Source organism: Lynx canadensis, chromosome B1 (genome assembly GCF_007474595.2).
Source record: "Lynx canadensis isolate LIC74 chromosome B1, mLynCan4.pri.v2, whole genome shotgun sequence".
NCBI classification, from domain to species: Eukaryota; Metazoa; Chordata; class Mammalia; order Carnivora; family Felidae; genus Lynx; species Lynx canadensis.
The window spans coordinates 86441880-86469170 of NC_044306.2; the positions used below are offsets into that span (position 1 = coordinate 86441880).

Sequence of the window (27291 nt, forward strand, 5' to 3'; positions counted from 1 at the left end):
TGAGCAGCTAATATATGTATTTATACCCGAGCAGCTCAGTGGCAGAACTGCTATGAGGATGTCTGAATGAACTGTGGTCCTTCTAGGAAGTTCACTTTCAGATAGTACTCCATTATGTGTCAGCCACCGCTGAGAGGAGGGAGCAGTTCTGAAGATACCTTCCCTCTTCCTATCTCACTTCAGAGACACGCTCACTTCAGAATAGTTTGGAAATGAGAAACACATTCCATTTACAAGTGGGGAGGCATGTAACGGAAAAGTGCAGGCTTTGGAATTCAAATCCCGGCTTCTTCACACTAGCTATGTGAGCTTGGGCAATTTGTTTAAATCTCCCTGAGCCCCGTATAAATGATGTTTATTACCTTGCAGGGTTGATACGAGAATTAAGAGAAAGATCTTGGATTTGCCTGGACTGTAATGGATATACAATGAATGGTTGCTGTTTGCTGATAACTTCAAGGAGAGCCTAAATTGTTAGGGCTGGTCTGGGTAACAGTAACTGATTTGCTTCAGCATTACTATCAGACTTACCGCAGTTTAGACCTAGATCCCAGAGCAATTCTACAGGAATTCGTGTCCCATTCCCACCCCCTCATCACCACCAAAATTTTGCTTAAGATGAGGAGGAGGTCCGAGTGTGTCCATCCTCCACATGACGTACCTTGTCACAGGGGGGTTCAGATGACCACCCCTCAATGCTGCTTGGTCCCCAGCTTCACACGGTTACTGGATGTTATGGGACCTTGAGCGCGCGCACGCGCGCACACACACACACACACACACACACACACACACACAGTCTCTGAGATGAAGCCATATGGGAATTTAGCAGTTAGCAGTCCTTGGTGGTAGTTTATATGGACATTTCTGAGAGAATCCTTTGTTAAACAGTGGTAAAAGCAGAACCAAACACTGGGTTGGGCTAGTATGGCTTACGCAAATTCTATGACAATCTATCTGCAAGTTAAGTTTTAAAACAGAGATGGGGCCAGCTAACCTCATCATTCTGTGAGTCATTGGATATAGACTAGACTTGGTCATCTCCCTTTGCTAATAAGGAAACTGGCTTAATTAACTGAAGGAAATTAACTTGGATAATTTTTCAGTGTGAATCTGTTTCCAAAGAGGGGCTGAATGTTTCCCTTCCTGTGAGCTGACACTCATACAGCAGTTAATTCCAGAAGCTGTGTTAGCATGCTGTTTTTGCCAACTGACAAACGTAGTATTTTCCTGATCAAACTCTCAAGCCTTTCCCCTTGCTCTCCAACATCTGAGGGCAGAGTAATGAGCTATCCAGAATGATTTTGCAACTTGGGAGTCATTTGCATGTCTTTGTAATATGAGAGTCAAATACCTATTCTCAGTAAATATAAGCCTCCCAATTGACTTAAGATAATTGAATGATTTTTAGATTTATTGTGTATATACGTTCCTCCTCAGCCACTGATTCTAAGCAGGCACAAAATCACCTCAGAAAACCTGAGTTTTGATATTTGAGTTGGTTCATCTGAGTTAAACCCAAAATATGTAGAAATTGGATTATCAGTTCTAGATATGGATCCCTTTGTCTGTGAAGCTCCAAGTGTCCAGTAAAGCTGAAGGTAATGTCTTTCCTCATACGGTTCTGTGGACCAATTCTGAAAACGACAGGGAGAGAAGGGTGCTTTTGACTCTATTCCAATGTGTCTCATTTTCCTTTTTAACCGATTTTTAGACTACAAATAATTTTCTTTCCCAGTTAGTTTGGAATTTCTAGAATTCCCTTCCAGATGTTTGTTGTGGTTCGTTTTGGTGGTTTGCTTAGGTATTTTGCTGTATTCTTTTCTTCCCCTGCCCTTAGTTTGAAGGAGGTCTAAGCTCACAGTGTAGCTATATTTCTGGAGAGAACTGCCACCCTTACAGGATTTACTGTGGTCATTTTCTTTTTTTTTCTCCCCACAATATGGTTCTTTGTGAATTAAAATCAAGGCTCCTAGGGCTGGAGGTAGGAGTAGGGCATGGGAAGCCTAGCCACATTATAATGAATAATAATAATAGCTGTCTCCCTCCGTTGTGAGCTCTCCCAGGCAGACTGTGTCTTACTCATTTCTGCCTGCCCAGCTTCTCACGTAGGGCCCAGTGCATAAATGATGCTCAGTGAGTGTGTGTTGAATGAATGAACTATGAATGAGCTAATTTTTTCAAATCCCCTTATAATTTATAAAGATATACCACATAGCAACATGGGGTGATTGTTTTCAAGACCTCAACCATTCCTCCCTCATTTCATTATGGTTGTGAAATTGCTTTGGAATTTTGGAACAATGATACTTTTACTGTATGCCTTTCATGAAAAGCCAAAGTCTAATTTTTTTTTTTTTTTTTTAATTTGAGGAGCTGTGGAAGGGAGGGAGGGGAGGAGTCTGTTAACGTGGTAGGTTTCTTGGAAAGAAATTCTAAAATGTACTTATCTCTGGATTTATTTTATTTGTTTATTTATTTTTTTTACATCCGTAGGTTACAGCTCTTTTCCTCCACTTTCACCAGAATGTAGGTGAATTTTAACAGAAACAAGAGCCATGTTTTGAAGAGAGAAGACTAAGTAGGCAGCAAGGGAAAGACTGTTTTTACAACGTGTGTTTTGACTTGGCAAATGCTTAAGGTTATTCCGCTTACCCAGATAATCCACACTGCTTCCATGTCCACGATAGCTGAGCTCTCCTTCCACCATACAGGGTAAAGATTTCGGTCTTTACCCTGTACCGCAGCCAGTGGCAGTGCTGTCCCCTCCCGGCCCCCTGGCTCCCATAACCGTGGCACGGCCACCTCTCGGGGAGACTCTCCCAGGAGTTCATAAGCAGGCCACTTTTTCTTAAATGGCTTCATCTGTTGGCACCCATCACCTCCATGCTGACTTTTCCCATAACACTCAAGTGTAAAAGCAAGAAAATAATTGTATTCCTGTTCTCTCCAAATCATTAGCAGGTAAGATAAAGGTCAAAGTCAGCAAAAGCAGACGAACTTCGAAATTAAAAAAATTGGAAAAGTCTTTCATTTTTCTTACAGGTAAAGTAAGAGCCACACTCAGGCTTATAACCCAGAAAAAAAAAAAAATTCAGAGGCCCAAATGCAGGTGAAATAAAATCGAGAAGAACTTCCAAGTAATGACAGTGCTTCTGCCCCAAGACACTGAGATTTCTTTCCCATCTTGGTTCTCAGAAGCGTACAATTTAGTGTGCTTATATGCATGCCCCATTCGTTCCTGTGAAAGACAAACAGAAAGAAAATCTTTAGGAAGCACTATGATTCAAAATCTATATTACATTGACTTACCACCTATATTATCACAGTGTGTCAGAAAGCATATTGCTCAGAGGTGGGGCGCACAGTAATTTGGAAATACTCATTTTGGGCTTGGCATGGGATGACCTTGGCCTATTGCAGATTCATGCTCTGCAGCTGTATTAGTTCCTAGGGCTGTCATAACAAAGTACTACCAACTAGGTGGCTTAAAACACCAGAAATTTATTGTCGCACAGTCCTGGAGGCTGGGAGTCTGAAATCAAGGTGTCAGCGGAGCCCGTGCTGCCTCAGACTCTGCGTGGAATCCTTCATTGCCTCTTCCTAGCTTCACATGGTTTGCCAGCATTCTTTAGCATTCCTTGGCTTATAGCTGTGTAACTCCGATTTCTGCCTCTGCCATCACACGGTATTCTCACTGTGTGTCTCTGTGTCTTCATGTCGCCGTATTCTTACAAGGAGGATACCACTCATGTTGAATTAGGAGCTCACTCTACTCCATTATGACCTCATCTTAACTAATTACATCTGTGGTGACTGTGTTTCCAAATAAAGTCACTTTCTGAGGTATTGGATTTAGGACTTCCACTTTCAATCCCATAACACACTCATACACTGTATGTATATACTTCTGCTTCAGAGCCCTCAGAAAGTTTCCCTGATCTTCTTTTATAATGGTCCAAGTTTACAAAACCTCCGTTTGCTTCCTCCTCAAGCCCTGGGTTTTTCCTCCTCAGCAGTGTTCTCTCTTGGAGGTGAGGTCCTTGCATCAAGGTAAGTGAGAAAATTGAAACTTTAAGAGTTAAGCCCTAAAGGTTACACACACACACACACACACACACACACACACACACACACACACACACAGAGTTCCATTTCAACATACCTGTTCCCCACATTTCTCCCTTTTTTTCATGTTTATTTTATTCTGAGAGAGAGAGAGAAAAAAGCGAGAGAGAGCATGAATGGGGGAGGCGCAGAGAGAGAGCAGGACAGAGGATCTGAGGCAGGCTCTGTTCTGATAGCAAAGAGCCCAATGTGGGGCTCAAGTTTACAAACTGTTTGATCATGACCTAAGCCAAAGTCAGACACTTAACCAACTGAGCCACCTAAGTGCCCCCCCTCACCATTTGTCTTTAAATCATTCTTTTGATGGCTCAAATGTTCCATTCTTCATTGTCTCAAAAAGAAATACCTCGCTGGGAATGTAACATGGCATAGCCACCAGGGGAAACAGTATGGTGGTTCCTAAAAAAAATTAAAATTAGGACTACCATATGACCCAGCAATTCCACATCTGGACATATACCTAAAGGAATTGAAAGCAGGCCTTGAGATATTTGTTCACCATGTTCATAGCACCATGTCTATTCATGAGAGACAAAATGTCCATAGATGGAGATGCATGGCATATGCATAAAATGGAATATTATTCAGCCTTAAAAAGAAAGGAAATTCTGATACATGCCACAACATGGATAAACCTTGCGGATATTATACTAAATGAAATATTCCAGTCACAAAAAGACAAATACTGTTTGATTCCACTTACATGAGTGATCTAGAGTAGTTAAATTCATAGAGGCAGAAAGTGGAATGCTCTTTGCTAGGACCTGAAGGAAGGAGGGAATAGGGAGTTGTTGTTTAATGGGCATAGAGTTTCCATTTTGCAAGATGAAAAGGGTTTTGGAGATGGGCAGTAGACATGGTTGCACAACATTGTGGCTGTACTTAATAACTCTATAAACTGTACCCTTTATGGTCAAGGTGGTAAACTTTATGTTACGAATATTTTACCACAATTAGACCTTTCCATCACATTTTTTCATCTGTCCCTGTTTTCTTAGTGTCAGCCTCTCCTGCTCTCTGATTTCTCTTCGTGTCCAAACACACTTCAGACTTCCTTTTCCTTTATTCACCCCCTAAAATACCAGCCACAATGCCTTTTTCCCTCTTGCTTTTCCAAACAAGGTATCTTACAAGAAGAGTCACACTCAGCATCTCCATTCTTCACCACCACTTGCTTTTCTTACTGATCAAAAACCCAGTATTCACTTACAGCACAGTTCTAGAATTTGCTGTACAATGGAATAGCTGCTCATTACATGTAGCTATTTTAAATTTAATTAAAATAAATTAAATTTAAAAGTCGGTTCCTCAGTAGCACTAGCCACATTTCAGGTACTCAACAGCCACACGAAGCTGGATGCTAATGTTTCGGATAGTGTAGACACAGAACATTTCCATCATCTCAGTAAGTCTTCTCAGTAAGTCCTGTTGGACAGCCAGCACTGTTCTTGAACAGGATTCTCAAACTCATGAGAATCGCTTTGAGAGCTTGTTAAAACAGGGAGTTCAGGCTCCACACTCAGCATTTCTGATTCAGGAAATCTAGGGAACTGGCCAAGAATTTGCATTTCAGGGGTGCCTGGGTGGCTCAGTGGGTTAAGTGTCCGACTTGCGCTCAGGTTATGGTCTTGTGGTTTGTGGGTTCCAGCCCCACACCGGGCTCTGGTACTGACAGCTCAGAGCCTGGATCTGCTTCTGATTCTCTGTTTCCCTCTCTCTCTGCCACTCGCACTCGCACTCTGTCTCTCTCTCTCTCAAAAATAAATAAATAAATAAATAAATAAATATTTTTTAAAAGAAAAAAATTTGCATTTCAGCAGGTTCCCAGAAGATCTCGATGCTGCTGGCTATCCTAGCAGAACCCTCTCGCTTCCCAGTGAATTACTATGACACCAATCCAACGGTCTCTTAGTCCTCATTTCAAATGCAACTGACAGTCCAAATCTGACCACAAATTCTTTTTGTCCTACTTTCCTGATGATGTTTTATTTTGATCTCTCACTAGTACCATTGGTCTCTTTGCTGACTTCTCTCATCCGGTTAATAGGGCCCATCACCAGCTTTGTGCTCACTTCGGAGGGAAGGTTTGCACCTGTGTTGTTTAGGCCACCTCATATGTATGGTTCGATGGCTGTCAAATAAACATCGCTTTATTTCTAAGGCCATATCTTCAGGTTTGTGGGATACCTGTATTTGAATATACCCCTACTCCTGAACACTATGATTTTAAAAACAAAGCGGCTGTATCTCTACCCTCTCTGGCCAATGAGCTGATGCTTCCCAGATGTCTGATAATTGTTGCCATGCATTTCTTTAAGTGATGTTAAGATGCTTGCATGAAAAGCTCCATAGAAATGTCAAGTATTATGTGTACCTGTTCATTAAATATTCATGTACTTAGAGAAGTCACCACTACAGTATGCTGAGTAATTTCCTTAATGCCTTTCCTCCTGGTGACCAACTGTTTTATAGACTTAATCTGTTTAATCCTTTCCATGAGGTATAGTAAGGGTCACACACGAATATGCCGATTTTCAAATCAGGAACTGAGGTGCAGAAAAGTTTAAAAGAATGACCAGAGTCACAAAGCTTGTTACACATCTGCCAAGGAACTTCAGTTCCTATTCATGACTCCCTTGCTAAGCCCCAACTCTCTTGCAAAGCCCCCAACTCCCATGCAAAGCTCCCACTATTAGAGAACACTAAGCTTCTGGATTTAAACATAAAAAGAAATTGCTAAATGTGATTCAGCGCATACTTCGCATAATGCATTTCTGTGACACTTCATAGTAATGAGATAATTACCATGGGTACAGTATTAGAGTATACATATTCTGATAAGTTACAGCTGTAAGAAATCAGTAATGGCCATTAATCATTCCATGTTCATTCTTTACAAATCGCAGACTAGAAGTTAAACTGCAGAGTCCCGAAAAACCTAAGACAAATTTTATAGTCGTCATTTCTGCCTTTTAGATGAAGAGTTTATGAATACAATCATTTCTCCCTAATTTAAACTAATTTGGGCAAACAGCTGCCTAAATTGAGAAAAATCTGAATTGAAGTGTAGTGGTAAATACATACTGCATGTATATATTTAAAAGTAACAACTGCAATTCTAACTAGACCATCAAACTGTTTGTAAATAAACATTCTTGGGGAACTACTTTAATTAATATATGAGAAGAGTTCATAATACATGTATCAATTGTTTATTTAAATTTGAGTCTCTTGAGTGCTTGAGACCCATTTCTACCTTAGGTTAGAAATAGTAGGTTAAGCATTCTGACTATTCCCCTTATAATCTTTATTATACCTATTTTTTTTTTTACATAGTAAGCTCTCTTTTTTTGTACATAAGAATACATATCGAGTTGGCCCTTAGCCAAGTTACAGCTAAAGGCAAAATTATCAGGAATTGAATTAATCAGGTTTTACTACACAATGCGTAGAAACAGCAACAGACACAAACTTTTTCATTTCAAATTTAGGAATTAGTTACATAATTTATTTTTTATTTATTTTTAATTTGTTAACATTTATTTATTTTTGAGAGAAAGAGAGAGAGACAGAGTACGAGTGGGGAAGGGGCAGAGAGAGAGGGGAGACACAGAATCCAAAGCAGGCTCCAGGCTCTGAGCTGTCAGCACAGAACCTGATGCAGGGCTTGAACCCATGAACCGCAAGATCATGACCTGAGCCAAAGTCAGACACTTAACTGACGGAGCCACCCAGACGCCCCAGGAATTAGTTAATATTTTAGAAAAGAACCAAATGTTAGTTGGTTCATCTTCCGTGTATATCCCAATTAACTCGAGAGTAAAATTCCCGGCTGCTAGATTTATAAGGAATTGTAGAGACTATTTTGCCCAGGCAAAAATGGAGGTAGAAATAATCAACTGACTTCCACAGAACACACAGCTTGGTTGTGAGAGAAGTGATCTTAGGACCCAAGGCCCCTGACTCTAAGTGTTAAGAGTAGGCCCACGCCCATCCACCCCTTATAGGTGAAATACGTGATGGTGAACACGCAGAAAAGGCAGACAGCTCCTACCTATAGCCTGGTCCAGTATCTAATTACCCAAACGGGCACATTCAGGCTCGTCATGTAATTTAAGGCCATTTATCCAGAATCATTCATAGGAGAGAGAGAGAAGAGCCATACACAGTTCTATAAGTTAACCAAACTGCGGTCACCAGAATAGGAACATCGCTGCTGTCTGTGTTTGACAAGTGTTATACATAATGGGAGCTTTTTCCAGGAGACACTTAGGAGCAAAGTGAAAATGTGCAACAGGCTGTGAATGTCTTTGAAAGCAGGGGTCTTATGGATCTTTCACATTCTCTGTACCCCTCTCAGTACCTGATACCAAGCCGGTCATCAAATAATGAAAAATCCTCTTTAAATGAAGCATGTAATTTACACACTTTTGTTTTGTTTGAAGATAATTGTGATTAGGATTTAAGGTTTTTTGTTTTGTTTTGTTTTTGGGTTTTTTTTGTTTGTTTGTTTTTTTTGCAAATTTACTAAAGCTAAGAAACCGTTGCAGAAGAATTTAATGAATTCCTGCTCTCTGACTTAAAATGAGGCTCCCAGTTACTTAGTAACTACCTGCCAAGTTCAGCTGCCCATCTGAGTTAACAGTGCCTCCCAGAGTGATGTTTAAAAGCGAGTCACTATTTGAATCCAGAGTCCAAATAGAGACTCTGTGAGAGCTGGAACAAGCTTTGGAGATTGGGCAGGCCAGCCCTCTCATTTTATAATTGAGGAAGCAGAGGTCCAGAGAGGTTAAGAAACTGCTGCCCGATCACATAATTAAGTTTGTTTAGTTGCTGCGCTTTAGTGAGATCTGGAAAGCGCCACATGCATATTTTTGCTTTTCAAGTTCCTGACATTTTCTGTTGTGTACACTCAGGGTATTTTTAAATACTGATAAGCATGTGAATGCAGACCTCATTTAGTTAAATCCGGCAGTGTGGGCCGTCTTCAGTGAAATCTATTACATTGCCTTGCTTGATGCCTTTATGTTCAGCTCTTTTTGATTTGTGATGTTCAATTGGACAAAAGGTAACAACATATTCATTGCAGTAAAAATCTTCCCCCTTTTTTTTATAGTCACGTAACTTCAAATATATCCCTAAAGTCATCATTTGTTGTTACAAAAAATTTTACTTCAGAACTGAGACCAAGGTGAAAAAAACTCTGTCCCAGGGGAGTTTTAGAGAGCTGTAACCATGCAAAAGTAGGCACTTACAGAAAATATTATGCAAACCTAACTGTAGTATTATAATGGAAACTGCATAAATAATATCTGGATGGCTAGGTAAGAAAGATAAAACCATTGAAATACATACTTTTGACTCTACGCTGTTACAGTACATTGACAATGCACCACAATTTGAACAGGAAGTTGACAAACTCTGAACCTGTTACAGGCAAAGTAATTTATTGCATGGGGCGTGGGGCTGGAGCAGGGAATCCTGACTATCATTCCTTGTTCTTCCTCTGAAGAACATTCCCTCTTACACTGTGGCCCCAGTCTCTCTGTGCCTCAACATTCCTTCTCTGCAACCCTGAGGTCGGGTTGGGATTATCCCTGTGAAGTAACATTTACTAAGCCTCGGGGAATGGTCACTATTCAGAGCCTCCTAAATACTGGCACACTTCCGCCTGCATTGAGGTTTCGCTTAGCACCATCTCTGACTATACTCGTCTGGCCGGTAGTTAAGGGATAAAGGTGCAGTATACTTTGAATTTGGGATCGAAATTGGGAGACAAACACTTTTCAAAAAATATGTTGTTAAACTCTGGACCAAATAGCAATTGTTGAACTACTTGCCTCAAGACCATGTCTGTGTCATATTAATTTTATGTAAGTTAGGGACAGCTTTCGCGATTTGCTTGGTCAACTGTACAGGAATGATGTTGAACTTCCCTCCAAATTCACATCTTGAAGCCCTAATTCCCAGTACCTCGTAACGTGACTGTATTTGGAGGTTTGGCCTGTTAAGAGGTGATGAGGCCAAAATGAGGCCGTAAGACTGGGCTTTAACATGACCGGTGTCTCTATACGAAGAGAAAATTTGAACACACAAAAAGGCATCAGAGATGCACACGCACAGAGAAAAAGCCATGTGAGGCCACAGTGACATGGTGGCCACCTGCAAACCAAGAAGAAAGGCCTCAGAAGAAACCAGACCTGTCAACACACCTTGATTTTGGACTTCCAGCCACCTGTCAGAAAATTAGTTGTTGAAGACACCCAGTCTGTAGTATTTTGTTACAGCAGGCCTAGCAAACAAATGACTTCACATATTTTACCTTTTGCAACCAACTTCTATCACTGTGAAATCTGAAGTTAGCATTACAGCTGACTATTTTTCTTCCAGTGTGTCTTTATCCTTCTGGATAAGTCCAAACTTCATAATCTGGCAAACAAGCTTTTCACGATCTCTTTGGCTCTTACTTCTCCAGCCTGTTTCTCAGCTCTTCCCCTTGCACCCTGGCTCAAGCCAGACACAACTATTTGAAGTTTCACTTAGAAGCCACGCCTTCTTTCTCCTCTGGCTTCTTCCCTTACTGTGAGTCTAAAGTCTCAGTTTCCATTTCAGTCCCTGCAGGACTGAGGCGTGCCCCTCCTTTGGGCTTCCACAGCACTGGTGCCCACAGCAAACAACCTTGACCTTACTCATCTGCTTTTCTTTCCCCTCCATTCTGAAAGCTCTTAAGGTCAGAGACTAAATCGTATTCACTAATGTGCCCTAGTGCCTGATATATAACCCAGCACATAGTAGGGACTGAATCAAAGCATGAACAAATTTGTGCCAGATAGAATCGTTATTGAGTGCCCAACGTAGGTAAGACATGGAGAGGACAGAGATATGTTTAAACCAGATTACTAGTTGTATTAGTTTGTTAAGGCTGCCATAACAAAGTAGCACACACACTGGGTGGCTGCAATGACAGAAATATGTTTGCTCATAGGTCTGGAAACTGAAAGTCCAAGATCAAGCTAGTTGTCAGGAGGATTGGTTTTTTTCTACCTTGGTTTATAGATGGCTGTCTTTTGTGTGTGTGTCTTCACTTTAACTTTAAAGACCCTATCTCTAGATACAGTTAAATTCTGAGGTGTTCTGGGGTTAGAGCTCCAACATGTATCAGTTTGGGGAGGGCATAATTTAGCCTATAACATTAGTCATGAGCACTGGCTTTATAGATGTTTGCCATTTGGGGTATCCGTGGGGTTAAATGTAGACTACTACCTTGCTGACTCCTTTGGAAAATTATTTGCCATAGAGGTTCGATAATAAGTGTACATTTTCATCAAGAAAGGGGCATTTTGGAGTTGATTGTTGTTTCAGGGGCTGGAGTGGGCGATTGAAAGTCTTGGGAAATCCACACCCCCAAGAATAGAGTAAAATCCCAGAGGACTAAGGTAATGAAAACACCTCAGAATCTGAGGGTGACCACCAGCATTGCCATCCTCCCTGGAAGTTACCATCCTGAAATGGCTGGTACTTGGTTAGCCCCTGGAAGTTTGGTGGTCACATGTCCAGTTCCTACCCAGGAGATGAAAACGTAGGGACCAAAGGCTTTCCTCGGATCTTCAGTACTCATTGACTTTCAGGACTGGGAGGACTCTGTTGGAGCACAATCAAGCCTTGTCTTTGGGCTTCAGATTGGACAGAGAGGATTTACACTTCTGCCCCTTAAAGGGATAAGAAAAGGTCGACCCAGGCTCAGCCTTGGTCACTCCCTGTACATAATTGAAAATGCTGCCCACAGAAGTCAGAGTGAGGTTGCAGGGAAGAGGTTGTATGAGTGACTCTGACTGTTGCTATAACAACAGTACCTTGGTCTAATTTCTTTTGAAAAATGCATTTCAGCTGGTGGGATGAAGCCAAGCAGCTTCTCCCCACAGATGAACGCTCTGCCCACAGCCTCCAGAGCTCTGCTGTCTATGGATTGAGTGCACGGGGTTGTGCATGCCGCTGCCTGGTTGAAAATGCTCAGAGCCAGTTAAATCACACCTGTGTTCACCCAAACGCGAGAATGTGCCTGTGTGCATGTGGACGTCTTCACCCACGGGCCATTCATCCTGCAAAGAAAAACTCTCTAGTTCTGCCTTGCCTCCCGGTTTGTGAACAAAGTTACTCTAAAGACATGTAAATAACGGCAATCACCTTGCTGGTGAATGAAGGCGAGTTCCTGTGGCTTTCAGTTGTGGAGTAAAAAAACCTGCGATGGAACGGAGGTCTGGGAGTCAGACACTGTCTAGAAATAAGAATAACGTCCGGTTTGCTCACTCGCTGAGATGGGGTGTGTGCAGGCGGGAGGAATTGAGAATTCTCTAACAGGAGGTAGCTCTCAGCTTTGCTTTTGCTTTCTTTTCTTACAAAAAAGAACAAATGTCTGACCTCTTCGAGGGAAACAAGAAGCTTTTTCGTAGACAGGAGACCTTACTGCAATACTTTTGTTTTCCAAAGGGAGATAATGCAAAAGCAGTGTCAGGTCTGGGTGCTGTTGGCTGTTTGTGTCCCCTAAACTGGTGCAGGACATAAGTGCCACTGAGGAAAATGGTCTCCTGGAAGGGGCTAAAAACTAAAATGAAAGATTCTCGTTGAAAAGAAGGGACATTTTGAGTAAACAGTGAAATAAAAATATTCTTGATTTTTTACCCAAGGGAAAGAAAAGTACTCAGCCTCCCTGAAGTATTCCTCCCAGAGAATAAACAAATGGAAATCTCATGCTTAGTTCTAACTTGCCTATTCTTTGGTCTGTGTTGTTGGTATAAATCTCCAGCTGTGAATGATGCAGATAAGATCTGATCTTTTCATTTGCCCTCTTCCTCCCTATGGTTTTTTTCTTCTTCCTCGACAGCCTCCTTCACACTCCTTTCTTTATGGCTCTAAATAAAATCCCATTAGGAATTTCAGATTGTAATCTGAGGTCATGCATATAGGCATGTTTGAATACATAACATATGCATGACTTCTAGTAAGAGATATCAGAGATATTCCTAAGAAAATTGTTTCTTGTCCTTAAAAATAAATGTAATGTAATGCGCACGTGTGTGTTTATGTATATGAAAAGACAGAGCAATTCAGGGTTCAGATTGCGGAATTCTGATGGCAGCCACAGAGCTCAGAGGAGCTTTTCCAATGGCCAGCTTCCAAGTAAAGGAAGCTGCCACCGGGATGCACACATTCACTCCCTCTGGAAGTTTTCAGGGCTGCCGCATTCATCACTTCTCAAACACATGCTCCATTTGCAAGAGTAACATCTTCCTCGTAGAGGAGCACATTGCTTTTCTGTGAATCAGGCAGATCTGACTGGAAGCCATGAACACATCATCCTTAGACCGTCATGACACAGGTGCCTAAAACACTTCCCCAGAATTTCTAAGCAAGGTTTGCTCATGTTTAATCAGGACAGGAGTCATGCAGACGCAGAAGAGCAGAGTAGGTGAGAATAAGTGGAACTAAGAAGGGCTCTGCTGTGTGCCCTGCGACAAATTACTATCCACTCTGAGTCCATTCCTCATCTATCATGGAGTTGTGAGGATTAATCAAGATAATATATGTAAAGCACTTAGCTTGATGCCTGGTACAGGGTAAGCTCTCAGCCAACTGGAATATTAAATGACAAGGATATCTTGAAACATTTAGTAAGCAGTGAATCAAATTCTTGGGTACAAACTTAGAAGTTTAGAGCCTTCTAGTGAAAACTATGGGAGGAGATTTGAAAATCAGATAACCTTGACATTTGCAGAGATAACAGTCCCAGATTTTAACCAGTAGTTAATAATTGTTGAAGTACCAATTGGAACTACATGTATGAAGCTTGTGAAAAATATCCTAACTTCAGATGTAAAAAATAAAAAGTACACAGGGTTCGTGTGACTTGTGATGAAAAATAATTTATTCGTTCAATTGAGACAAAGCCAGGAGTCTATATGAACATTTATGTATTTGGAAGTGCGGAGATTTGAGATCTTGGGATTTAGCGTTTCTAAATGTCAAGGGCCCTGACTGCCACCGCTGCTGATGTTTTATGATCCCTTCCCAATATGTTGCTGTATATTCAGTTGGTGCTTGTTACACGTGTAAGAAAAACTAAAGGATAAAAGCATTCATAAAAATTCAGCCACACACACACACACATTTTAAATGCTTTTATTTTTTTTTACTTTTTAAATATTTTTTAACATTTTGTTTATTTTTGAGAGACAGAGCGAGACAGAGCTTGAGCCGGGGAGGGACAAAGAGAGAGGGGAGGCATAGAATCGGATGCAGGCTCCAGGCTCCAAGCTGCCAGCACAGAACCTGATGTGGGGCTCGAACCCCTGGACCATGAGATCATGACCTGAGCTGAAGTCAGATGCTCAACCGACTGAGCCATCCAGGTGCCCCCAAATTTTAAATGCTTTTAAAGAGTACCTTACTCTGGCACCTCGCGGCTGGAACTGGGTGAGCATCCATGTTTCAAACCCTGAAAAGAGGCATGATCACTCTTGTGTACGCCTAACTCTACTTGGAAATAGGGTTTTAAGTCTGACTCATAGCAGAAAGGAGAAAGATCATGGTCATTTCTAAAAATAACCTCAAAGTCCCCCGGAATGTTCTCAATGGCCCTTGAGCAGGGGCGCTGAGCAGTGCCCCAGCATTCCCTTGGGCCTCTGTGGCTGAGGTTACAGATGCCCACCAGGAGGGTGAGGCCCCTTTTAAGATGATCCTTTTCTTCCTGGAGCATTTCAGAATGGAGATTTCTAACTGCTCGTGGCTGACATTCCGTCCAGAGACCCAACCTTTCTCAATGATCAGGCTCAGAGAAGCTGCACCCTGGGATGGTCACAAGTATAGGTTTTAAACTCTTGGCTTTCAGGAAAATAGCCTGTGTGTATATGTGTGTATTTTTACTTCATATGGTTTTTATTATGTAGTAAAGTTGTTTTCTCTCTAAAATAATGTTAGGAGTGTATAAGGCTGACAAGGGAAGAGTTCAGGAGTTGTGATAAGATTGTTCTTTTTCATTTTGTGTCGCTCTGCCCTTCACATAGATCTCCTTCTTTTTTTTAAGTTTAAAAAAAATTTTTTTTAATGTTTATTTTTTTGAGAGAGGGAGAGGAAGACAGAGCATGAGCGGGGGAGAGGCAGAGAGAGGGAGACACAGGAGCTCCAGGCTCTGAGCTGTAAGCACAGAGCCTGACGTGGAGCTCAGACTCACAAGCTGCGAGATCATAACCTGACCTGAAGTTAGACGCTTAACTGACTGAGCCACCCAGGCGCCCCCACATAGATCGCCTTTTAAAAAAGTACTCAAAACTTTTTTGACAAAACTTTTGTCAATACATGTCTGACATGCGTTTACTTTGGGTGTGGTCTTTGTTCGTAGGACTGAGTCCACCCCTCAGCACTTGGCACATGGGTATACAGCGTGCCCTCGGTTCATTTGAATGAAAGTGAAGCTGGGGCGCCTGGGTGGCTCAGTCGGTTGGGCGTCCGACTTCGGCTCAGGTCATGATCTCGCGGTCCGCGAGTTCGAGCCCCGCGTCAGGCTCTGTGCTGACAGCTCAGAGCGTGGAGCCTGTTTCAGATTCTGTGTCTCCCTCTCTCTCTCTCTCTGACCTTCCCGCATTCATGCTCTGTCTCTCTCTGTCTCAAAAATGAATAAACGTTAAAAAAAATTTGAATGAAAGTGAAGGTAAGTATATAAATATGGAGGGAGAAAATGGTCTAGGATATTACTTTGCTCAGAGAAACCTACAGTGTAAAAACTAAACCTTTTCATGAAAAGTCTTATAGAAGTCCAGCAGGCTTCTACAGAATTTGAGGTCCTCTGAGGTTTGAAATAAAACAGTCTAGAGCATTGTTTCTTAGTCCTGTTTGTGAGCTGTCCCGAATTATCATGAATTAACTCAGGAGCATTTTCTATGGACATTGGGTTTCTGTGTGTATGTGTATTTTTTTAAAAAATCAAACCAACAATTTCAGAATATCAGAACTCCAACAGAATTCTTATTCTAGATCAGAATTTCTAAAAACTAGGGGTCCTGGGCCAACTACCTCAGAGGAATTGAGGTCTTTATTAAATTTCTTTAGGGACACCTGGGTGGCTCAGTCAGTTAAGCGTCCAACTCTTGACTTTGGCTCAGGTCATGATCTCAGTGCCATGAGCTGGAGTCCCCACTCAGGCTCTGCACTGACAGTGGGGAGCCTGCTCGGGATTCTCTGCCTGCACCTCCCCCACTCGTGTGCGTGCGCTTGCTCTCTCTCTCTCTCTCTCTCTCTCTCTCAAAATAAATAAATAAACTTTGAAAAATTTTTCTGTAGATACCTGTGCCTCCAACCTGTGTCCCGCTCTGGATCCCACCTTGAGCTACTAAATCAGAAACTGTGCAAATGGGACCAAGAAATCTGCATTTATAACAGCTCTCCAGGTCACTTTAGAGTTGGATAATGAACGGCCTAGAAAATTGAACCTCTAAATAAACCTCAAAAGATCCTTTCTAAGGGTGCTTAAATCTGGTAGACAGTTCTGGAAGTGTTTTTTGCACACTATCCACATTCTAATAAAATATCTAACACGTGAATACTCTGCGTCCCTTTACAAATACATTAAATAAGCACGTCAAATTTATCCATGTGTTCACAAGCTTATGATCTGCTGGTAGAATGAGAAGAGAATAACCCTATGAAAATTGATACAGTGAATCATCTTCTGGTTTGATCAGAGCAGATCAGAATGGCCAAAATGTTCTCTTTGAGCCTTTAAATTAGTTATAGCATCTGCAAACTGAAATTCCATTTCGTCTTCAAGTCCTGGGAAATGGTTATATCTCTGATGTGGTGAAGAAAGTTCACTCACACTTTTGGTTGGTGAGTGCAAAACCCCTTAAAGTCTTGGTATGGAAATTTAAAATTCAACCATGAAAATATCCAGCATTTTGAGTTCACACACTTGTCAAAACATCTGACCTTGGTAATGGCACATGAAATCTCTGGGTTTCAGTTTCAGCTTTCCTTTACACAATTCTCCTCATATGCTCTCTGGTTGTTCTGATTCCCTGAACCCATAGGGTCCTCAAAAATATTAAGCAGGGGACAGTCCACAAGCCATTTCCAGCATCTCAAAATAACCAAAATAAATTGTACATTTACTTAATTATCATGAAACCTCTAGGCAGACCACTATTTTCAAGTGCATACTTTGGGGAACAATTACATAAATTTGGTGTAGTTATTTGAGAGATTGCTCTAGCATTCATTTGTACAGCCTCATGAAGAAAAAGGGAAGGCAGTTACAGTACAATGTGTTTAAGAATGCCACAAGAGCACGTGGACGGTCCCGAGATCAGGACTTGTGGGAGGGACTGTCAAGAGTGACTGTATAGAAGGTAATGTGTAAACTGATTGTGAAGGAAAAATAGAACTGGTCAGGTGAAGAAGTTGGATAAGAGTATATATAACGTATGCAAGGGCTCAGAGAGACAGAGAATGAACACCGTATGTCCTGAGAACTGCAAATAATTATGTCTAGCCAAAGACTTAGAGCTGATTGGTGTTGGGGGACAGGTGGAAAGGAAGAAGGTTAGAGGTGATAGCTAAGACAGGAGAAGTAAGTAAGCAGAGATGAGGATTGAGTTGTGGAGGGCCTCTGTGCTGGATTTAGATGATGCTGAAGACAGTGGACAGCTCCAGAAAAGCTGTGCAGGTGAAGAATGGGCATGATCAGTTTCACACATTATAAAGAAATTCACAGCCATAGAGTACAGAATGGGTTGGAGGGGAGCAAGCAAGCCTGGGGCAGAGAGAGTCATTCAGAAGCTGCTGCAGAAAACAGGAGAGAAGTGTTGATGATCTGAACTAATGCAGTGGCACTGGGGGTGGAAGATGAAAGTAAAATTCGAAGATGATAAGAACAGATAGTTCTTGAGGTATAATTGGGTGTGGGTGGTGGGGAAAGAGTGGAATCAAAGATGATTCCTGAAGACAGTGTGAGAGAGCATTATGACAATTAGCATCGGAGTCCAGTGCTGGTGATGAAGACACAGCCAGACTCTGCCATCCAGGGTGTGGTGTGGGCTCTGCAGTCAGACCTGAGTCTGAATTTGAACCTGGGTTGAGCCACTTCCCCACCCCCAAACCCCAGCTCTGTAATTTTGTAATCTCACTTAATCTCTCTATGCCTGAAGTTCTTTCTCCATAAGACAGTTGCAATAAAACCTACCTTTTAGAACCATTGTCTCCTACGAGACAAGGAATCTGATGGCTTACCCCAATGGCTTTCATCTTAAAGACCTCATTATTAATAGTAACCTCATCCTCTGTAGTACCAGGCTCTGTCCATGATCCTGCCCAGTTTCATGCAAAATCAGGGACAAAGCAATATGAGTTTTTTTGAACTTACTAGCACTGCTAAAAGTCAAAAGGCAGAAAGAACCTCTGTGTGTGGATATTCTGGCCCAGGGGACCCCTAAGGGAGCCCCTCCATGTCAGCAGAGGCCTGGTAATCTTAGCTATGTTCCTCATCCCTGTTATGGGTGTCATCTACCCCCACCAAAACACTGACCTTTTCCCTGTAGACCTATAAGACCAGCACATGACCTGTCCCAAAGGTTTTATATGAGGATAAAATACGATTCTGTGTGAAAGTGCTTTATAACCCCAAAGGCAAAGCTATTCTTCTTACTATTGGTCCAGCTGTCATATCACCCCTCCCAAACCATTCTGTCTCTCTCCGCCTCTCAGTTTCTCTCTGTGTCTATCAGTTCCTCCCTCTCCGTACCCCCACCCCCACTTCTGTCTCTCTCTGTCTCTCTTATGTGCGCGCACACACACACACACACACACACACACAGTTTCACAGAAACACAAGCTATCAAGCCACACAGTAGATGGGAGACTCACGCTCAAGCCATTATGGAGGAGGAATTGTTTCCTTCAGAGTAATTGACACATGATAGCAGCCCATATTGTCATAGGCACTGGATGAACAGCGTGCTTCAGCCCCTGCCACCACAGCTTCCCTTAATGGGAGAAAACATTTATATGTAATAATAGTAATACAGGGACAAGGGAGCTGATGCTCAGTAAAGAGTTTCTGTGATTCTTCCACAAGGGCACAAATCATACTAAGAGGCTTCCAGGTTTGTACAGCAGAAGGACCAGGGAGTCCCTAAGAAAAAGCCATTTGAGCTCAGACTCTTATCTGAGTCCTTGGGTGGCAGGGGCTCACAGGGATGCCTCCATATTCGGTGAACAGTCCTCCTGCTCATTGAGCAGAGTGCTTGTGAGTTCCTCAGCCTTCTCAAGCTCACAGGTTCTATCTCTTCCTGCCTACTTCCTTCTATCTTCCAAGAGGGGCGTAAGAGAATTAGACTCTCAGACCTCCTTTCCATACGGCAAAGGATGATGAAACAGACAATAGGGATACTAAGATTGCTCTAAACTGTTTTGGACACAACTAAACAAAACATGGAACTACAACATAGCATATTCAATGATGTCTTTCTTATATTCCCAAATGCTGATACATGAAATGTATGTCAAGATACTGGTTAAAGGGGCCAGCGGTAGAGAATATTAGGCCCTCAAGGAAATGGAAATACTCAGCAGTTCCATTCAGGTCACATGCTGAAAATGCATTTGATTTGAACCTCAACAATCTAGTGCTGTTCTACAATCTAGGACACGAATGCATTAGCACTTGGACTTGGGCTTGAATTGCAAATTTGATTTTTGTTGTTCATATTAAAAAAGCTACACCAGATGCTTAGAAAACATTAGGATTTTGCCAGCTAGGGAACAGAAATATTATCATTCTACCTATTTGTATTTTGAAGATCCAGAAAGCAGTCTATCTCCGTTGCAGTTTTGAGTATGGTATCACTGAATTTTAAAGGTAGTAATAGCTAAGACTTAGTTTGGTGCTTACTGGGTACCAGGCTTGAAGTTAAGTGTTTTCCATATTATTACATTTAAGTTCATTCTCACAGTACCTCTATGAGCTAAATATTATTAACCCACTTTGCAGATATAGTAACCAAAACTTAGGAGAAATTAAATAAGTTTTCCAGGATTCATTCATTTAACAGATAATTATCGACTATCAACTATGAGCTACTGGGGTCCCAGTAGTGAACAATACAGAAAAATCCCTCCCGTCATATAACTCACTTTCTAATGGAAGGGATCACAGCTAACATTTATTAAGTACCAGACAACATTTATATGTATTAACTCTTAGGCGGAGGGAGGAAGTCTTGGGTTTGAACCCAGGCATTCTAACCACTGGGCCAAGGCTCCTGTTTTTGTATTACTGCCCTATACTTCCCTACCCAGGTAGGCCCCCTCAGCTGGGAAGAGGTGAAACTTGGGGTTCCCAGATGGACCTACCTTTCAGCATGTTCTAAGCCACCACTGTTTTACAGAGGAACAAACAGACCATTTGTCTTTATTTCCCCATCCTGTCCCATCCATTTCATGGCCTAGAACAGAATGATGGACATGAACTTTCTAAAATAAACTCAGTTTCATTTGTACAAGTGCCTTTTTTTTTTTTTAACATCGCTTCAGGTGGTGCTGAGGGCCCCGAGTCTTCTCTTCTTTAGGCCCTAAAGCTGTGATATTTGAACTTGCTGCTGTGTGTTAGAGCTACATTCAAATATCTGCCATGCCTATGATCACAACCACGATTTTCTGGTATGTTCAATAAATAACATAATTATCCAGCAGTTGCTACCTAATAGGATGGATTGAACCCGTGTTTTCTTTGAAGTCAAACTCCAGTGTGTCCCAGTTAGACCCTTGTTTTCAGCAATTCTGGGGCTTCTACCAAGTGAATGCAGACAGTGTTAGGTCTTGTGATTAAACATATAAGATTTGGGAACAGGGGTTAGACTGCATTTTTATTCAAGGACCTTTTCTGTTTACTTTTGAAATGGAATTCTCTACTTATGAGAGAATAGCAATAAAGTGGCACTGCTTAGAATCCCCCACATCATCTGCAGATTGGTTTTATTATACATAGGGTTCCTCCAGAGCCTTGGCAGTTCCACGTGTGAGTGAAGAATGGGGTCAGAGGGAATTCTGCTCCTCTCTTCGTTGCTTCTATAATACACTGCACCTTTGCCAAGAATAGGAGAGTGCCCAGGGGGAGGACCATTCTGCCTCCCCCCTCCTCATGCCGTCCTGCCTTCAACTCTGCAGAGTTACTGAAACCCCTTATAACCTGACTTAGTCTTCCTTTGGTCTTTCAGCAGGCACTTCCCAGGAGCTACTCTTTGCCAAACTCTTTCACCAGAGCCCCACACATTGGCCCTTTGTGACAGAAAGGACGGGGGCAGACAGATGAATTAGGTTTATAGTTAATAAATCCATAGGGTTAGCAAGAGTTTTCTAAATTGGACTTCTCAAATAAGTCCACCTAGGTGGACACAACACTCTGCAGGGTAAGAGTTCCCATTACTCTTGTAGAGTCTCCAAGTCTGGCCTTCCTTATGGTCAATAAGGCTGCCTCCTGCTCTGACTAAAATTCACCTCTTTCAGCTTCTGTGAGTTAGACAATAGAATTAATTATTCAATTTGTCATTACTTATTAACTGCTGCTATGAACCTGAACACTAGGTGCAGCCCCATGAATACACAGTAAACAAGTCAGTCATAGTCCCTGCCTTCTTGGAGCTCACTAAACAGACATTTACGCAGTTGCCCCAAAGTATGGGAGAAACTGTAATGGGGAAGTGGAGATTGCTTGGAAAAACTTATTCCAGGATATCCAACCCAGTATCGGGGGGTCAAAGAAGGTAACTAAAGTAGTTAGCGTGCAGAAGGGATGTAAGATTTCCTAGAGGAAGTAAAATCTAAGATATAACCCGAAAGATAGGTAGCTGTTAACCTGGGGGTGGGGAGACAGAGGGGGAAGAATATGTTTCGGGGGGGCGGGGGAACAACATGTACAATGCCCTGGAGGCCGAAGGAAGCTTGACACATTTAAGAACCTGAAAGAGTTTCAGGGGAGTTGATAGAAAATGTTTGGCAGGGGACAGGGAGGTGATGCCAAACAGAGAAGCAAGAAGATGAGCCTGGAATGATGAGCAGAAACCAGGTGAAGTAGGCTCAGTCTGGATTTTAATCTAAAGGCAATGGAAATCATTTCAGGGTTATAAACAGGAAGGGCAGTATATATCTTGAAAGAGGTAGCAGTTTAGAGAATAGATTGTTGGAGAGCAAAGCAATGGACAAAAGAACAGATGAAGGAGTGAACGGATGGGTGAACGGAGGCAAGGCAAAGAGACCAATCAGGAGACTATTACAACGATCTAGTGAGAGAAAATGGTATTCTGGCCTAGGATAGTGGCAGTGAGGTTGGAGATGAGGGGGCATGTTAGAGGGATATTATAGATGGAGAATCCATAGGACTTGGTGATTGGTGATGTGAGATGTTTTGAGAAGAATGCTCAGGTTTACAGTTTGGGTAGCTGAGGAGACATTGAGTGGGGAAGTGGGTAGATACTGAGACAGTTAACATGGGTGGGGATCGTGTTTGATAATCAGCTTAATGTTGAGACATGTGGTGTTTTAGATGCTTGTGAAGCATCCAGGAAGAAGATGTGGAGTTCAGCAGAGAAGCCTGGACTGGGTACATTGTTATGGGGTCACCAGCCTAGAGAAGATAGTCAAAGCTGTTGTAATGGATGTAATCATGCAGGCCTGTAGAGTGGGCAGGAACAAAACGCATAAGACCAAATGACACTGAGAAAGAGAAAATGGAGAGAAAGAAGGAAATCCAGGAAAATGTGCTATCATGGAAAGAAACGGAAGCATGCTTTTAGAGACGTGTGGACTGCTAGGTCCCAAAGTGTTGGGAGGTCAAGTAAATAAGAACTGAAAGGAAGTTACAGGTTATGTTAACCATTAATCTTCATCTCTGTACTACTCAATAAATGTGTTAAATTCCATGTTCTTAGAGTATTTTTAGTGGTTTTTTTTTAATATTGTTGATTTAATTCCTTGATGTCTTCAGTTAAGATGTGAGAAAAAGTTAAGATGGGTATTAACATCTTCCTTAAGTATAACACATTTGGGTCCAAGTCTCACATTTAACATCACTTTGGGAAATAATAATAGATGATTCTCTGCTGTAAGAGAAGTACTGCCTTTAACTGTCTCTTTTTCTTTTGTTCCCCACCCTCCAATCTTTAGTTTTCTGTCTTTCAGCCTCATGGGCTCTTCTTTTGGATAAAACCTTTTCCCACAGAATTTGAAGCCTGGCTACTTTTGAACTTAGACATAGAACATCTTTCTTGTGTGTTCTAATGCATTTAAAAGTTAGTTCACAGCTACATCCCCTCGCTCAAAGAGTAAATGATGACTTGGAGGTTTACTTACCCTCTTTCCTGTGTCTTTTCCAGCTCCAAGAGACCGTGAAAAGGAAGTTGGAAGGAGCTCGATCACCACTTAATGGAGACCAACAGAATGGTGCTTGTGATGGGAATTTTTCTCCAACCAGCAAGAGAATACGAAAGGACATTCCCACAGGGATGGAAACCATCAACATGCCGCTGCCTTCAGCTTCTCCTCTTCACCAACTTGACTTGAAGCCTTCTTTGCCCTTGCAGAATAGCGGAAGTCACACACCCGGGCTTCTAGAAGATCTAAGTAAGAATGGTAGACTCCCAGAGATCAAACTTCCTGTTAATGGTTGCAGTGACCTGGAGGATAGCTTTACCATCCTGCAGAGCAAGGACCTCAAGCAAGAGCCTCTAGATGACCCTACTTGCATAGACACATCAGAAACGTCTCTTTCCAATCAGAACAAGCTGTTCTCAGACATTAACCTGAATGACCAGGAGTGGCAAGAATTAATAGATGAGTTGGCCAACACGGTTCCCGAAGATGACATACAGGACCTGTTCAACGAAGACTTTGAAGAGAAGAAGGAGCCAGAATTCTCACAGCCGGCGACCGAGACCCCTCTCTCCCAGGAGAGCGTGAGTGTGAAGAGCGACCCCTCTCACTCTCCTTTTGCACACGTCTCCATGGGCTCTCCCCAGGCGAGGCCTTCTTCTTCGGGTCCTCCCTTTTCTACTGTCTCCACGGCCACTAGTTTACCTTCTGCTGCCAGCACTCCCGCAGCTCCAAACCCCGCCAGCTCACCAGCAAACTGTGCTGTCCAGTCCCCTCAAACTCCAAACCAAGCCCACACTCCGGGCCAGGCTCCACCTCGGCCTGGAAATGGTTATCTCCTTAATCCGGCAGGAGTGACAGTGGCTGGTTCAGGGTCGGGCCCCATGGCGGTGCCCAGCTCCGACATGTCTCCAGCGGAACAGCTCAAGCAGATGGCTGCGCAGCAGCAACAAAGGGCCAAACTCATGCAGCAGAAGCAGCAGCAGCAGCAACAGCAGCAGCAGCAACAGCAACAGCAGCAGCAACAACAGCAACAGCAACACCAACAACAGCAGCAGCAGCAGCAGCAGCAGCAGCAACATTCAAACCAGACTTCGAGTTGGTCTCCTCTAGGGCCTCCGTCCAGCCCCTACGGGGCAGCTTTCGCTGCAGAAAAACCAAATAGCCCAATGATGTACCCCCAAGCCTTTAACAACCAAAACCCCATAGTGCCTCCCATGGCAAACAACCTGCAGAAGACGACAATGAATAACTACCTCCCTCAGAACCACATGAATATGATCAATCAGCAGCCAAATAACTTGGGTACAAACTCCTTGAACAAACAGCACAACGTTCTCACGTACGGCAACACTAAGCCTCTGACCCATTTTAACGCAGACTTGAGTCAGAGGATGACCCCGCCGATGGCCAACCCCAACAAAAACCCCTTGATGCCCTACATCCAGCAGCAGCAGCCTCCGCCCCCGCCCCCGCCACAGCAGCCACCCCCGCCGCCGCCACCGCCGCAGCTCCAGGCTCCCCGCGCGCACCTGAGTGAGGAGCAGAAGCGCATGCTCCTCCTGAAACAGAAAGGAGTGATGAGCCAGCCCATGGCTTACGCCGCGCTTCCGTCCCACGGTCAGGTAAGTGTGAGAGCGAGGCGCCCTTGGAGCGGTGCTAGTGGTGCGTTTCCCACTGCCCACGGGCGATGCTCTCCACGCGGCCGTGGGGGCGGGCTGTAATTACCTGCAGAATCCTTCCTGTACCACCTCCTGTGGTTGCCGGGTTTGGGGTGTTTTTGTTGTTGCTGTCGTTGTTTCTTTTCTCCTAAGAGATGGGAAAGGTTGGTACGGGACACTTTTCCTGTGTTTGGATGCCTAGGAGTCAAACTTCTTTCATTCCGGCCGGCAGAAAAGAAACCAGAAATCAGGTGAAGTTTTCACTGAGAGAGACAGAGGCAGGCCATAGAGGTCGCAGGGCAAAACATGCTGATTCTTCTGTGGCATCTCTCCCGGGTCATATAGTCCTAGACCCTGGTTGGTGGCAAGGCCAGAGCACTTAGGGATCTCTGCATCAGCTTTATAAGGCCCTAAACCATCTTCACCTATCTTACTGAATGGCGAATAATGGAAATGTGGACTCTTGACGTTTCAAGGTGGGAGAGCTTTCTGTATTTTCAAAGGGAAGTGGAGGATAGATTTTTGTAGGACCATTCAGCATTTAAACATTTGTTGCTGAACTAGCACAGTTAGAAGCTGTTTCAACCTCGTGACCTGGGAGTGCAATAAAACCTCTCCGGTTCAGCTCTAATTCAGGAAAATTTGATGGTGAATATATATCTTAGTGCCCGATCAAAATAAATTTTCCTCTTTTCCCACTGTCTTTCTTTATGACATTCTGGTTTAGGGGTGTAGGGCTCTCAATGGTCTGTGGTAAAAATGAGTGGCAGTCAGTTGGGGAGTGTGAGTCCTCATTGACAAGCATTCACTCCCGTCATCCTGACCAGTGTAGCAAGCAGCCAAAGTTCCTTTTTTTTTTTTTTTTTTTTTAACATTTATTTATTCTTGAGAGACAGAGCGTGAGCAGGGGAGGGGCAGAGAGAGAAGGAGACACAGAATCCGAAGCAGCCTCCAGGCTCTGAGTAAGCAGTCAGCACAGAGCCTGATGCGGGGCTCGAACCCACGAACTGAGAGATCATGACCTGAGCGGAAGTCGGACGCGCCACCAGTTGAGCCACCCAGGTGCCCCATGTAGCCAAAGCTCCTTAAACAAACCTTATCTCCCTTGAAGGAATAAGGGATTGGAGAAATGCACTGATCTACTGACTTTCCTCCAACATGGGTGAACTCACTGAGCCATCATTTCACTACCAATTGCTATTTTGTGCCTTAGTCCTCTTAGGATGGTGACATTTGCCTCGTAGTTGAGGATTTTGCACAAGAGTCTTTGCGTTAAGGGCTCTCCTCTGCAAACAGGTTCTAACTAGTGCTTGGATGTGTGTCCACAATTGGAAACATTCTAGCACTGAGAAGTACTGCAGGCCTCACGTCACTAGGGGCTGTTGGCATCTTGCATGTCCCAGTATGGCTGCCCCACCCCACACCCACCTTCCCTGAGCTCGGTGGAGGCTGCACAGGAGGAGCCCGTGCTGGCCTGCAGAGACAGGCCTGAGCTCTGTGGCTCGATTCTTGTCCTTCACAGCCTTCCAACCCCAAAACCTCACAGTGGTTTCTTGTCTGCACATGCCGGCCAGCTCCAAAGAAATTCTGTCTGGAGGGATAGAAATATGGTTTGGTTCCAACAACTGTAATCAGCAGCTGGTAGAAAAACACCATTGAAATGGGAGCTTTTATGTTTTATCTTGGTCTCATTAAAAAAAAAAATGCCGTTGGAAAATGCAACATTTTATACACTTCAATATTAGGTTCTGAAGGAGGTAAAAATGTAGGGAACGTACAGGGATGTTTGTTGTAGCCCGGACACGTCAGACATTTATGAGATCACAGGCTGTCAGAATGGTCTGTTGTTAATCTTAATACAAATTGTGCTCCTACACTTGCTGTTTTTACGGGAGCTACAGAAAGGTATTTCCTCCGAGCCAGACCTAGGATGATTAATTCCACCTCACAGGCTCTGCAGACACGTGGGTGCCGTGTGAACCCATCCTCACTTCCCACCCTCATTAAATGTCTTGAAATTTGCTAACTTGGGACGAAGTTCTTGTCTTTGCTGGAACACACGTTTTAAAGGTACTTATTTCAGGTCCTTATG

General features: G+C 43.0%; 1 protein-coding gene across 2 annotated transcripts in view; it reads left to right on the top strand.

Annotated features, from left to right (window-relative positions):
* The window catches only part of MAML3 (mastermind like transcriptional coactivator 3), a 414834-nt gene that overhangs the window by 220160 nt on the left and 167383 nt on the right, over positions 1 to 27291 (top strand). For both annotated transcript variants that reach the window (XM_030313029.1, XM_030313030.1), the window contains exon 2: positions 23544 to 25163. In XM_030313029.1, coding sequence (XP_030168889.1) covers positions 23544 to 25163 — 1620 coding nt within the window. The remainder of the gene's footprint in view (positions 1 to 23543; positions 25164 to 27291) is intronic.